At 45.9% G+C, this 13,773-nt stretch overlaps 1 protein-coding gene across 3 annotated transcripts in view; it reads left to right on the top strand.

Annotated features, from left to right (window-relative positions):
- The first annotated feature begins 484 nt into the window (after positions 1 to 484).
- The window catches only part of FBN1 (fibrillin 1), a 220,725-nt gene continuing 207,436 nt past the window's right edge, over positions 485 to 13,773 (top strand). The window contains exons 1-2 of one of the 3 annotated variants that reach the window (XM_081169956.1): positions 485 to 665; positions 1,048 to 1,430. In XM_081169956.1, the coding sequence (XP_081026082.1) occupies positions 1,219 to 1,430 (212 nt within the window). In that variant the 5' untranslated portion in view covers positions 485 to 665; positions 1,048 to 1,218. The remainder of the gene's footprint in view (positions 666 to 1,047; positions 1,431 to 13,773) is intronic. The other 2 variants (XM_081169955.1, XM_081169954.1) reach the window with 2 other exon arrangements.

Below are 13,773 nucleotides of genomic sequence, written 5' to 3'. Positions count from 1 at the left end.
ATCACAGGAAAGGTTAATCTGCCGTCTAGACGACTTTGCCAAGCCCTTGGGTGCCCGTCCTTGCCCGCGCCGCCCTGAAGGAGCGCAAGGCGGCAGTGCCAAGCCGGAGTTCGGGGTGGGGGAGAGCAGCGCTTGCGCCAACATCCTCCCCTTTCTCTCTCTCTCCCCCCCCCTAGCGCCGCTTTGGTTTGCGCTGCGTTCTGCTAAAAGGCGCGCAAAAGAAACAGAAGGGGGGAAAAAGTTGTGAGGCGAGAGGAACGCGAGGAGACGCGTCGTGCGCGCGAAGAGGGAACTCGCGTCTCTCTCTCTCTCCCTGTGTGTTTTTTCCAACCGGGTTTTGTTTTGGCTAAATTTCCCCCCACTTCCCTCTCGCGAGAAAGGAAAGAGGGAGGGGGGCTGTAAAGACGCCGCGCAGACGATACTTGAAGAGGTTGGGGGGGGGGAGAGAGAAGGGAATAGAGAAAAAAAAAGAGGGGAGGGGAAAAGGAGGAGGAGAAGGAGGCGAAGGAGGAGAAGGCAGACGGGGGAGAGCAAGGAAGGAAGAAGGAGACGGCAGGCAGCGCAAGCAGTGCTGGATGCAGCGGCCACGGCTGGCAGAGCAGCCCTCCTCGCACCACCTCGGCCGGCAGCAGCAGCCTCAGCAGGAGACTCTCCCGTGGGCGCAGGTCCTTCAAACCTCCGAGGCTTTCTCTTTGAAATCAAACGGGGGTGGGAAGAGGGGAGCCTTGAAGCACATTCCCCAGAGGTGTCCCTCAAGTGACAGGCGCCTCCTGGAAGACGCTGGCTGCCTGAGGAGAACTTTTGGCGCGGGGAGGCTCCGAGGGCAGCTGCTCGGATGCTCCGGCGAGGCGAGCTCAACTGAGGAGAAGGGCGCCCGGCTCGGCGCTCCCCCGGGGGAGGCGGCATGCATGGCCAGAGAGGGACAGCCAGGAAAAGGGGGGCGGTTGTGGGAACGAGCCTGTTGCCGGTGGCGCCGGGGCGATGCTGTCGCCTCTTTCCCCCATCTAATAACGGTTCCTTTTTCTCTCTCCCTCTTTCCTAAGCTAGCCAGTGGAGAGTCTCTGCTGAAGCCGAGCTGCCCCGGGAGCGGAGGAGGCAGGCAGGCAGCAGGCGACCCCCCTTGCAGCGGCGCGGGCGCGATCCGAGTGCAAGGAGGGTGGGTGGAAAGCTTGGAGGACGAGGAGAGGAGCCGCCGCCGTCGCCACCACCACCGGCAAGATGCGGCCGGCCGGGCTGCTGCTGCTGAGGTTCACGCTGGGATTTATTGTGCTGCTGGTCGCCTGCTCTTCCCCTCCGGGCGGAGGGGCTGCCGAAGGCAGTTTGGAAACGGACGTGGTCGCCGCCGCCGCGAAGGAAACCAACAGCCGAGCCAGCCGGTCCAAGAGGAGAGGGCAGGCGGGAGGCGCCGCGGGGCACGATGCGCTCAAAGGGTAATTGCCTGGAATGACGCGCGGGACGGGTGCCCGGCCGGTGCGCGGGGAGGGAGGGGAAGGGGACGGGGGAAGAAGCTGCCTGATACCCAGGTCAGAGTGTTTGCCAACCTAGCCCGGTACCGTCTGCTCTGGCTGGCAGCTACTCTCCAGAGGTCTTTCCCCACCATCAGCTCACCGATCTTCTTAAAACTGCGTTTGAATCTGGGGCTTTCTTCTGCATGCGGCTCCTCAGCTAGGATGCTAGACTGCTCCGGGTTCACTCCTTGCCTTGCATTAGAACACATGCTTTGCATCCAGAAGGGTTTGGTTCCAGGCAGCTTTACCACAAAGGATGTTAGCCATGGTGGGAAAGACCTTTGGAAGAGTTTCTCTGTGCTAGATGGTCAGATCCCCATGCAATGCAAAAGTGAGCTTGGCAGCACTCCTCCTCCTCCTCCTCTTCTTCTTCATCTTCTATTTTTTTCTGACATGAGCTGACATAGGCTAGAGCAGGGGTCACTGCCGTACTACAGCTCCCATCATTCTTGACCATTGGCCATGCAAACTAGAACCGGTGGAAGTTGGACTTCCTTGTTAGAATGAACCCATTGGATGTGACAGGTTTCTGTTGGTTTTCCTGAGCTGAACCCTGGAAATACAACCTAGCAAGAAATGATTAAAGTTGCCTGGGCAGGCACAGGGTCTTGCTTTCTCTGTCCCACTGTTGTGTTGTAGAGCTGTCCCTACGTTCTGGAGGAACTGTAGGTCAGGGATGTGCTTTGCAGGCAGAAAGGAACCATGTTCAACCCCTGGAATGTCCAGTTCAAAAGGATCAGGTAGCCGGCAACATGAGAGACGACCATCGCCAAAAAATATTGGGCTACATAGTCTGACCTGGTATAATGGAGTTTTCTGTGTTGATTAGGGAATGGGCTTTATTCACAAGGACTGTGAAGGTTGGGGGATTGCTGGAGAAAACGGATCCTGGTGTACCTTTTGGGTGGATAGTGTGGGGAGAGGTTGACTGGTATCTGGCCCACCTAGTGTGTTGCTAAGTCGTGCCACTTTCCCTTGCTTTTGAAATCCGTAGAGAACTCTTGGTTTAAAGCAGGAGTTTAGCTCCCCACAACATTAACTCATTTTTCCACTCTTGCCTATGGACATACACAGCCTAATTCAGATACCTGCTTTGCCAGCAAATATATTTGAGGGGGGAGCAGGGTATGTACGTGTGAATGCTTAATGCACTGGTGCAGTGATATTATAAATTGCTCTGTTGGCTTAATTGGGGAACAAGATAGCTCAGATAGATGGTTTTGCCTAAGTAATAACTCCCTCCACACCTACCAACAAGCTACTCAGCGACCAAACTATGGCAAGAGTATACTGGCTCATGACCACTTTGCTCCTCCCTGGCCCTTTTATCTCAGCACAGCATGGCACCTTAGCCAAGTTTAGCTTTGCATGTTGCCTCAACCTGGAATCGTGGTTAATCTCTCTCCTAAACCACAAGCCAAGAACTACAAGGACCACAGTTTTGGCTTAGCTGCCAAACTGCACTGAGCGAAAAGAGCTGCGGAAGAGCAAAGTGGCTGCGATCGCCTCCCTGGAAGCCAACGCTTTCATGCTAAACCACGGTTTAGCTTGGCCTTACGTTCGAACGCTGCTTCTAGATGGGACAGGAGCTGGGCAACTTGACACAAATGTTTAGGGCAGATGTATTGGTTGTGTGGGATACGTTGTATCCTCTGAGTAGCTCTAAGTTTGTCAGTTCCGCAGTCATTTTAATGTGCACCTCAGCTGCATATGAGTGACCTTGTGCAAACCTTCCTCCATCCAGGTGGATTGTGCCCTTGCATTGGGAATTAATCTTCTTCCAAACTGGGGTAGCTACTGATCCTGGGGTTGGTGGTCAGTAGCAGATGCTGCTCATCTGACCTGCTGCATACTGGGAAGTAGCAGGCAAGGGAGTGGGCAGTTTGGTGCTGTGGAAACCTACTGGCAAGAGTGCCAGGAGTGGCTCCATAGTATTTTTGCACCTGCCAACCTCACTCTCTCCCTCCCCCCTCTACCTCCTGGTAAGCTGTAGTGATGCGACCAACCCAGAGGTCAGGTGAGTGTCAGTGCCCCACCATGGTGGGTGTTCTTTTATCCCTTCTTTCTCCTTCAGAATGTGCCTGGGCTCACTTGCTAGAGTCAGCTATGGCTAACTGTTCCGCCAGCAGCTTTGGCACCTCATTCTGTTAATTTGCCCTCTTCTTTATCTTGCTTAAACTCTACAGTTGCAATCCTATGCAAACTCGCCGGGACTGGGATAAGGCCCCATTAAACTCAGAGTGACTTATGTATGAATGGATGTGTGCTGTAAGTGGCTTGCATGTGGAACATCTAGATTGGTGGCAGTTGGTGGATGCATCCTCATTGTTCTGTGTTTGGAGGCAAGAGAGGAAGGGGTTGACTTCCTTTATTTGCAGTGCCAGAACAGGGAAGTATGATCTTGCAGAGCATCAGTGGGTGCTAATTGTTTGTTTGTCTGTTTTGCAAATTTGACAAGCTAACTCAAAGCAGAGATGGCTTTTTGAAGAGGGGAGGAATGCCTCTCTCTGTGTGAGTGTGTGTGGGAGAGAGAGAGAGAATGTTCAGTGTGTGTTTCATGTAAAATTTCTAAAGAATACAGTCTTGACTAGCCTTGTGACCTCATAAGACTTTCCAGTTTGATCAGAATTGTGAATTTTGGATTTTTCTGTTGCTGGGGAGGCTGTGATGTGGTGCGTGCACATACAAAGTTAGAGTGCATGGAAATCAATTAGCGTTGACTAATTAGCCCAACCCCCTGCAATGCAGGAATATGCAGCTGTCCCATAGAGGGATCAAACCTGTAATGTTGGCGTTATCAGCATCATGCTCTAACTGAGTTATGCAGGCTCCTGTGACCCTGGATTGCAATTCCCTTCATCCCTGTGCTTTGATTGTGAAGGGCGGAGCTGGTGGAAGTTCAACGTCTGAAGGGCCACAGGTTCCTCCACCGCTGCTTCATTTTACTCCTTTTCATAGTACAGTCATACCTCGGGTTACAGACACTTCAGGTTGCGTTTTTTCGGGTTACAGACCCGCCGAAACCCGGAAGTACCGGAACGGGTTACTTCTGGGTTTCAGCAGTCACACATGTGCAGAAGCTCTAAATTGCGCTTTGCGCATGCGCAGAAGTGTTGAATCGCAACCTGTGAATCACAACGTGTGCAGGCGCGCCACTGCGGGTTGCGAACGTGCATCCCGCATGGATCTCATTTGCAACCCAAGCGTCCACTGAATATAAGCCTATGATGACTGCAGGAATTGCATTCTTCCAGTGTTTTGTGCTCATCTTTTGGTTTTGCCTTACCAAACTGTTTTGCAGTGTTACATGGCTGCACAGGCTAATATTTGGTATGTCCGTGATGTGATGTTTTGCATGAGTCCCTGGGCTGCCTTCCCAGTGCCATTCCTTTTGACTCCAAAGTTGTCAAAACTCTGGCAAGAGGAAGCCACCTTAAGTGAATGTGAAAAATGGTTTAAGCCTCCTTTAAGCATTACCAAGAGGAAACAAAGCCAGGAAGGTTATATTCTTTAGTTGTTTACTTTGCAGAGAGGCAATTGCTAAATATCCTATGGTCCTTGGTTGAAGTAAGCTTTGCAGGGATGCCTGAATTAATTTAAATCTGCCTTTCGCACACTAATTTTAATGGAGCTTGACAGGATTATAGGTAATAGGTTTCATATTATAGGTAATAGGTTCAATTACAACGTAATTTTAGGTTTCCCTGTCTCTTCTTTTTGCTCCTTTTCTGTTCCTTTGTGTATGTCCTGTACTATTTTTGTGGGTTTCTTTTAGCTCAATTTAAGAATACTTGCATTGATTAAGCAAGGAAATAGAACCAGTATGACGTAGTTGTTGGAGTGTTGAACCTAGAGACCTGGGATGCTGGGCTCCATATTGTGGGATGTGGATCACAGAGCAGTCAAATACAACATTCCTAGAGTGGACATAAAAAGGTGATGTCTGGACCAGCCAGTCGGAACTTCCTGTTTCCTCCTGGGCTGGGACAGACTTCCTCTGCACGTGGCCAGAGATGGGTGTGACCTCACCTGGACAGGTAACAAAACAGCACAGGGGAGGCAGCCATATCTCTTTTTTTAAAAAAAAATTTTTTATTGCTTTTCCAACAATTTAAACACTACAAAAAACAACAACAACGAAAGAATAGACAATACAATACAATGCAAAAACACTAACACATTAAACTAACAAAACAAAACAAAAGCAATTTAAAACACATCAAATAATTTCAATATCTTATCTTTCATTCACTTATTTCAGCGACCTCCTCACACCTCCCTTTTTGTATTCCACTTCTGTTAATTATTTCAGCAATTCCTTTCCATATTCCTCTGTTTTCTATCCTAAAATTATCTTAACATTCTGACCTTATTTTTTCCCTTTAATATTCTATTAATCTATTTATACTTAATTCCTTATAACATTTCTACTAAAGCCATATAACTTCATTCCAACATTCTTCTAACATTCATTAATTTTGCAGTATTTCTGTAAATAGTCTTTAAACTTTTTCCAGTCTTCTTCCACCAACTCTTCTCCCGGGTCTCGGATTCTGCCAGTCATTTCCGCCAGTTCCATATAGTCCATCAGCTTCATCTGCCATTCTTCCTGGGTGGGTAAATCTTGTGTCTTCCAATACTTCGCGATGAGTATTCTTGCTGCTGTTGTTGCATACATAAAAAAAGTTCTATCCTTCTTTGGCACCAATTGGCCGACCATGCCCAGGAGAAAGGCCTCTGGTTTCTTCAGGAAGGTATATTTGAATACCTTTTTCATTTCATTATAAATCATCTCCCAGAATGTCTTAATCCTTGGGCATGTCCACCATAGGTGAAAGAATGTACCTTCAGTCTCATTACATTTCCAACATTTATTATCGGGCAAATGGTAGATTTTTGCAAGCTTGACTGGTGTCATGTACCACTTATAAATCATTTTCATTAAGTTTTCTCTTAGGGCATTACATGCCGTGAATTTCATAACTGTTCCCAGTCACCCATCATTATGTTATGTCCAACATCTTGTGCCCATTTAATCATAGCTGATTTCACCATTTCATCCTGAGTATTCCATTTCAACAACAAGTTATACATTCTTGACAAATTCTTAATTTTTGGATCTAATAATTCTGTTTCCAATTTTGATTTTTCCACGTGGAAACCAACTTTTCTGTCCAAATTGTATGCCTCCATTGAGGCAGCCATATCTCTTTCTGACTCCATTCCTCGAAGAATCAACATCTTCTTACTCTGAGATGCTCTCTTGGCTTCCAGCAGCAAGTCTTATTGGCACGTAGTCCTGGTGAAGAAAGACTTAAGATAGGAATGGTGAAGCATTTCACCCCAAAAAACCCCGGAGTCCTTTTTGTTGAGGATAATTCAGATGGAAATTCCCAGGTGTCAGAAAAGGCCTGTGTTTTGTTAGCCCAAAAATGAAAAATGAGCGAGGTCCCAACTAAAGAAGAATGGCAACTTAAACTGATGGAATATGCACAGCTTGTGGATCTAACATATAGAATAAGAGAACAAGAAGAACATATGTTTAAAGAAGACTGGAAAATGTTTATTGAATATATAGGGGGGGAATAGTGTACACTTGAAAATGTTGGCAGCATTAAGATAAATTCAACAGTGTAAATAAGTTTTGATGGATGTAATAATAGAATACTGAATGGCTTGGTTTATATAAAATATGCAGGGATTTTTGTTATGCAAAAGAAACCATGGAAAGAGAAGAAGGGAAGTCATTGATATTTTAAGGTTGGTTAAATGAACGTTCTAAATTGTAAAACAGAAAATTTAATACACACACACACACACACACACACACACACACACACACATGATAGGGATGGTGAACCCTGTGGCCCAACAGATGTTGCCTGACTCCAACTCACCTCATCCCTAACCATTTGACAGACTACCCAGGGCTGATGTGGGCTGCAGTGTTGCAGGTTCCATATCCTTGCCTAGTCGCCTTAGAAAGGACCATAGAGTTGGAAGCAATCCTTGGAATCATCTAGTGCTACGCCCTGCAGTGCAGGAATATAAAACTGTCACGGGGATGGAACCTGCAACTGTGGTGTTATCAGCACCACGTTCTAGCCAATTGAGCTATCCAAGCTATGCCATTGCTGGTTGCTTGTGTCTGGAGATCCTGGGATTGAGTGGCCTCATGGAAGCAGTGTCAGCAGGCACTCTGTGCCTCTTTATTTCATGGTATAGGTGGACACTAGAGATAATGTTGAGGACAAGCAGCAGGCTTGACTCCCAGGTCTATTGTAACCTCCTGTCCCCTTTTAAGGCTTGTCTGTTGTTAGTCCTCCCAGAGAAGATGAGCCTGTGTTTGGGCACGTTCATTGGCAGGTTAGAATTGAGAACATAAAATGAATCAATGGCCCATCTAGTCCTCTTCTCATAGTGGCTGACCAGATGCCCGCCTGTGGGAAGCCTCCTAGCACAACTGCCCACCTGCCCAACTGCCACCTGATTATGGCAACAGGTAAAAGGTAAAGGTAAAGGTACCCCTGCCCGAACGGGCCAGTCTTGACAGACTCTGGGGTTTGTGCGCCCATCTCACTCTATAGGCCGTGGGCCAGCGCTGTCCGGAGACACTTCCGGGTCACGTGGCCAGCGTGACAAAGCTGCATCTGGCGAGCCAGCGCAGCACACGGAACGCCGTTTACCTTCCCGCTGGTAAGCGGTACCTATTTATCTACTTGCACCCAGGGGTGCTTTCGAACTGCTAGGTTGGCAGGCGCTGGGACCGAGCAGCGGGAGCGCACCCCGCCGCGGGGATTCGAACCGCCGACCTTTCGATCAGCAAGCCCTAGGCGCTGAGGCTTTTACCCACAGCGCCACCCGCGTCCCTCTACAACAACAGGTACTCAGGGGCATAATGTCTCTGGCAGTGAGGCAGAACGTAGCCATTGTTAACTGACTGTGTTTTCTGGATTAGACAATGAGCTGTATTCAGTTTCTAATCCTACTCTGAGTAAACCCATTTAAATTAATGAAGCTAAGATAGCCATTGCTACTTTTTAACTGGGCTTGGAATACTAACTTTGAAATACATTTCAACTTAGTAACCTCCTTGGCCGGAGCTACTTAACAGTATTAGATGATATCATTAAAATTTCCACAATCTTAACAGAAGCCCTAAATACTTACCAGAGATTATCTTATCTGACTGAACAAAGCTGGAGGTAATTTGTAATGATTTTAGTTGAAACTGACTGCCCAGTTATATTTAATAATATTTTGGGATTGCTTTATTCTACTTCAGCTGTCTTTTAAAGTAGAAGCAACTGTTTAATCAACGTTAAAAAAAAGTTCATGGAAAAGCAAAATGAATAAAATCAACCAGTAAAGGTACACATTGTAAGGTAAAATTACAAATTAAAATCCACACCAACCTTTGTATGTCTTGAGTAAAAGGTGAAGGTACCCCTGACCATTAGGTCCAGTCGCAGACGACTCTGGGGTTGCGGTGCTCATCTCACTCTGTGGGCTGAGGGAGCTGGTGTTTGTCCGTAAACAGCTTCCGGGTCATGTGGCCAGCATGACTAAGCTGCTTCTGGCGAACCAGAGCAGTGAACGGAAACACCATTTACCTTCCCACTGGAGTGGTACCTATTTATCTACTTGCACTTTGACATGCTTTTGAACTGCTAGGGGGGCAGGAGCAGGGACTGAGCAAAGGGAGCTCACCCCATCGCGGGGATTCAAACCGCCGACCTTCTGATCAGCAAGCCCTAGGCTCTGTGGTTTAGACCACAGCATCACCCGTGTTCCTATGGCTTGAGTAGGGTTGCTCAAATGGAAACGTTTTTATTGGGTGCTGGAAAGAATGCAGAGAATACACCTGCCTATTGACCATTGGGCGTGTGTGTGTGTGTGTGTGGAGAGATCCAGAATGTAGAAGCTGGCTACACTAAATATTGGGTCCTTATGAGTGCAGAGAGAACATTATGTGGTGCTTTTAGAAATGCCAGTTCTGCCAACGAAAGTGGTTGAGTGGTCAAATATGGGGTGCGGTGATCCTTTAGGTAAACTGGTCCCAAGCTGTTAAGGGCTTTATATACTAATTCTAACACTTTGAATTTGACCTGCTAACAAATTGGCAGCCCGTGTAAACCTCTGAACAGGGATTTGGTGTGCTTGACTCCTGTCAACCACTGTGCAGCATTCTGCTCAAACACCACTTTCTCAACCAAGTACAAGGGAAATCTTACATAGAGCTTGTTGCCATAATCCAATATTGAAACCGGCGAGAAATATCATGAATGAACAATATTAGCAGTTACAGATACAGTGAGGATGTGTTGCATAAATCAAAGTTAAAACAAGATGAGGAAGCACAGGGTACAATTTGGCCAAACCCATCATATCTAAGGCCCTACACTTTTCAAAGGGCGGTGGGGAGGGCAGTTTTGAGAGTGCGCTTAATCCCCCCTCCCCACTGAAATCAGTGGGTCTTTAAAAAATGTTTTGACTTTGTATCCTCCTCAGATTTTGCAAGAAAATGCATACAACTCCCCCCTCCCAGTCCATTCTTCTCCAAAGTACAAATATATTCCGAGACCTAAGAATTACAGTATAAATCATTAGCAGATGCGGGTAGACTTTTGTTTTCATGTAACTGTAGTTTGGATAGAAAGAGCAGCGGGTGGATTGGGGGGGGGAAGTAGACTCCATCTGTTTTTAGAAAGTTTTCTGACTTGACTCTCAAGCATGTGAACAGAAAGAGCTTCTTGAAACATTTCAGAAGAATAAAAGAGTTTAAATCTCATGATTGTTGTGTGTGCTTTTTTAAAAAAACCTGTGTCAAATCTGGTCAGGTTTTTTAAACCACCTTGCAATGTGTAGTGCAGAATTACTGAACTGGTGTTCATTTGAATATTGAGATCTCATGACCCAGCATTTTAAGCCCTGCTTTGAAGCAGGGTCTCCTAGATGGTCTGGGCTAAAAAACCATCCTGATACAGGGTTTAGCTTTGTATGCAGGAGTGCCAACTTGGCCCTGCAGCCGTGGGTGCCCAGGGCCATGGGTGCCATGCAGCGTGCATGGCTCTTGCACCAAAATTTGTGGGTGCCTGCCCAGCCTCTTCATGGGGAATTCTGTGGGTGCCCAGGACCCTAGGGGGTTGGCACCTATGTGTGAAAGGAAGATGGGGAGGAGATATGTGAATATAACAACATTACCCTGGAACCGTTGTGGAGATCTCAGCTTGTTCACATGATTGATTTTCCTAATATATCCTAATATAATGGGCCTCCGGAACGGATCCCGTTCGCAACCAGAGGTACCACTGTATTTCATAGAAGTGTACTGTAGAATCTGTAGAGGCAATGTTGTTTGAACCTCTTGTCCACGTGAGGCAGGTTGTCGCTGGACTACATCTCCCATCATTACCCATGACTATTGGCCGTGCTGGCAGGGGCTGATGGGAGCTGTAGTCCCAACAAGATTTGAAGGGCCACAGGTTCTTCATCACCAATGTGCATAGTCATGGTTAGATAAGGAAGATTCTTGCAGCAAATGGGCTAGATTCCAAATTTATTTTTTGATTTAATATTTCCTTCCATGTGTTGCCTACTGAATTATCTTGCAGGATATTTGAATAAGTGGGCTAGTATCATGAAATGTGATGCAGTAAAATGAGAACTCCTAACTCTGTGTTTATTTCTATTCCATTTTTACACCATGGAGCTCAAGGCATAGTAAGTACATCATTCCCCTCCTCCATTTTATCCTCACAACAACCCTGTGAGGATCACCCAGTGCGCTTCATGGCTGTGAATTTGATTGTGTATCTTTCTGGTTCATCACTCTAATCCTGGCTTGTGAATGAGCCCACAGATGTTACTTTCTTTGAGGATTTCTTACTAGCCTGTTGAAAGTCTTGTAGGTCATGTTATTTCATTTGGACTAAAAGAATTGCCTTCTATCAGCAGACTGGAGGAGGAGGGACTGACTAACCTGTCGCTCTTGCGCTAGCCTGTTAACATTTCCAGTCTGGTTGTAGAGGAAGGGGCTTTTAAGTCTTCCTCATCTGCCTCCAACTCTAGATAAAGCCTGGATTTTGATGGCGTATTCAGCATTTCAGGAATTGTGTGTGTGTGTGTGTGCAAGTGAGTGAGTGAGTGAGTGAGTAAGTAATTACACAAATTTACTATCCCCACGTCTGCCAAAAAGACTTGGAGTGTATTGTGAAATTTCTGAAGTCAGAGGCGAGTCTCATCCAGTGGTGACAGGCTGTTCTTCAATTCCCTTCATAGCTTCTTACCTTTCCTATGATTTGCAATTAAGGTTAAGCAAAAATGCAAATTAAGAAAAATATCATTCATATTACGCTTCTAAAATTCATACTTATCCCGCTTCTCTCTCCAGAAATGCAATTTGAAATGCAAGCTCCTCTCCTTTCTGTGGTTCAAATCCCACTTGATTTGTTAAGGGCTAGTCTCTCAAATATCTCAGTGGTAACTCTAATATCCCAGTTTATAATTAAGGCTTATGGGTTTTTTCATTTCCAACCAATATTTACCACTAAAAGCCTGCTTGAGAAAATCAGACTTACCATACTGGTAAATATTGGTTTAGGCGGGGAAAACCTCAAATGCTCTTTTCGTTCAGCTTCTGGCTGGCACACCTGGCTGGCTGCTTTCATTGCTGACAGTGCCACGCTATGTACCCAGGCAGAGTGAGATGGCAAGATGCCTTTGAAACTGGGAGCAACATGTGAAGTCAGATGAATGCCAGAAAGGTGCACTTTCTAACGCGACTCCTGCGTGTTGTCAGTGGGCAGCTTATCAGGACGTAGCCTGCCTTTTATGACATGTGCTTCCAGCAGGCAGAAGGAAAATAAGAATTCAAGAGAACATCAGCTCAAAAAATCCAGCAGAAAAAAGAAAAGAAATAAACGTCAACTCCTTGAAATTGCCTTATGGATAATCAAATAGCCACATATTTGCTAGGGGTGCATACTGTGTTTAGATAACTAGAATGTTTGGATAACTGGGTTTTTATATTATGTGCATTTCGTAGTATGCTGTTTGCCAGTCCTGGGTCTTACTGAGGCAATTGTATATAGGATCAGAGATCCTGGGGTCAAGGTCAAGCATTTATATTTATCATATTGATTTATATCGTGCCTTCCCCCCAGATTGGGACTTAAAGCGGCTTACACAAATTAAAACAACACAGGTAAAATACAGAAGGCTAAAAACATATAAAAGGTCATAGTTTAGCTACTTTTTAACTATAACTATATAATTATATTTAACTATAATTTTATAAACAATAATTAAAACAATACAAAAACAGATCTATTAAAATAAAGATAGTAAAAACAGCACAGCACTACTTAAAAACAGCCAGTACCCAAATGCCTGTTGAAATATAACAGTCTCCAGCAGCCGGTGCAAGGACAGGAAAGAGTGAGCCAGTCTAGCTTTTTCAGGAAGGGAGTTCCAAAGTCCGGGAGCAGCCACCAAGAAGGCTCTCTCCATTGTTCCATTTCTGGAGGCTCAAACTTCCTTTCCTTGTTTTAGATAAATTCCTCATGATACTTCAGGGGCAAGGTTCCATACTGTCTCGCATTCCGGTCCTGACCACACCCAGACTTAGCTTTTGCAGGATAATTGCATCATGTTCCTTCAAGCCCATGTCCTGGGACCATTGGGCTGCATCTCATGTAGTGCCAAGTTAAATTTTATTTATTTATTGAATGTATATCCTGCCTTTCCTCCCCAAAGGAGCCCAGGTGGCAAACGGTCTACAATTTAAAAACGAAAACAAAGCAAAAGCATTCTAAAACAGAGCCAAACTGTTAAGTTGTGGGCGAACATATCAGACAACACAGCGATTCTTCCAAAGCAGCTCTTTATTTGTAAGCTGGAACTGAACTGAACTGAGGAGCTCAGTCAGCCTGCTTATATAGAGCCCCACTAGAATACAACAGTAACCATTTTTTGTAACTAGCCAATCACTGAACGTCACTTTCGATCCTTCATTTGCATACAAACTATCCAATCACTGAACGTCACTTTCGATCCTTCATTTGCATAACTATCTACAGTATCCCCCTGCTGGCCCAGGGTGAGAACTTCAGTACATAACACAAACATACAAATCAAAAACACCTAAAAGCCATTTCAACCAAAAGCGTACCTTCATCCAATGCTCTTGAGGTAAAGTCAGGTAGTGGTACTTGTTGTGCTGGCAGAATTTTGTTGCGCAAGAGGAAACAAGTACATTTACAGA

Source organism: Podarcis bocagei (genome assembly GCF_964188305.1).
Source record: "Podarcis bocagei genome assembly, chromosome: 14".
NCBI lineage: Eukaryota > Metazoa > Chordata > Lepidosauria > Squamata > Lacertidae > Podarcis > Podarcis bocagei.
Note: the sequence above shows the minus strand (reverse complement) of the source record. Positions and strands in the feature narration are given on the sequence as shown.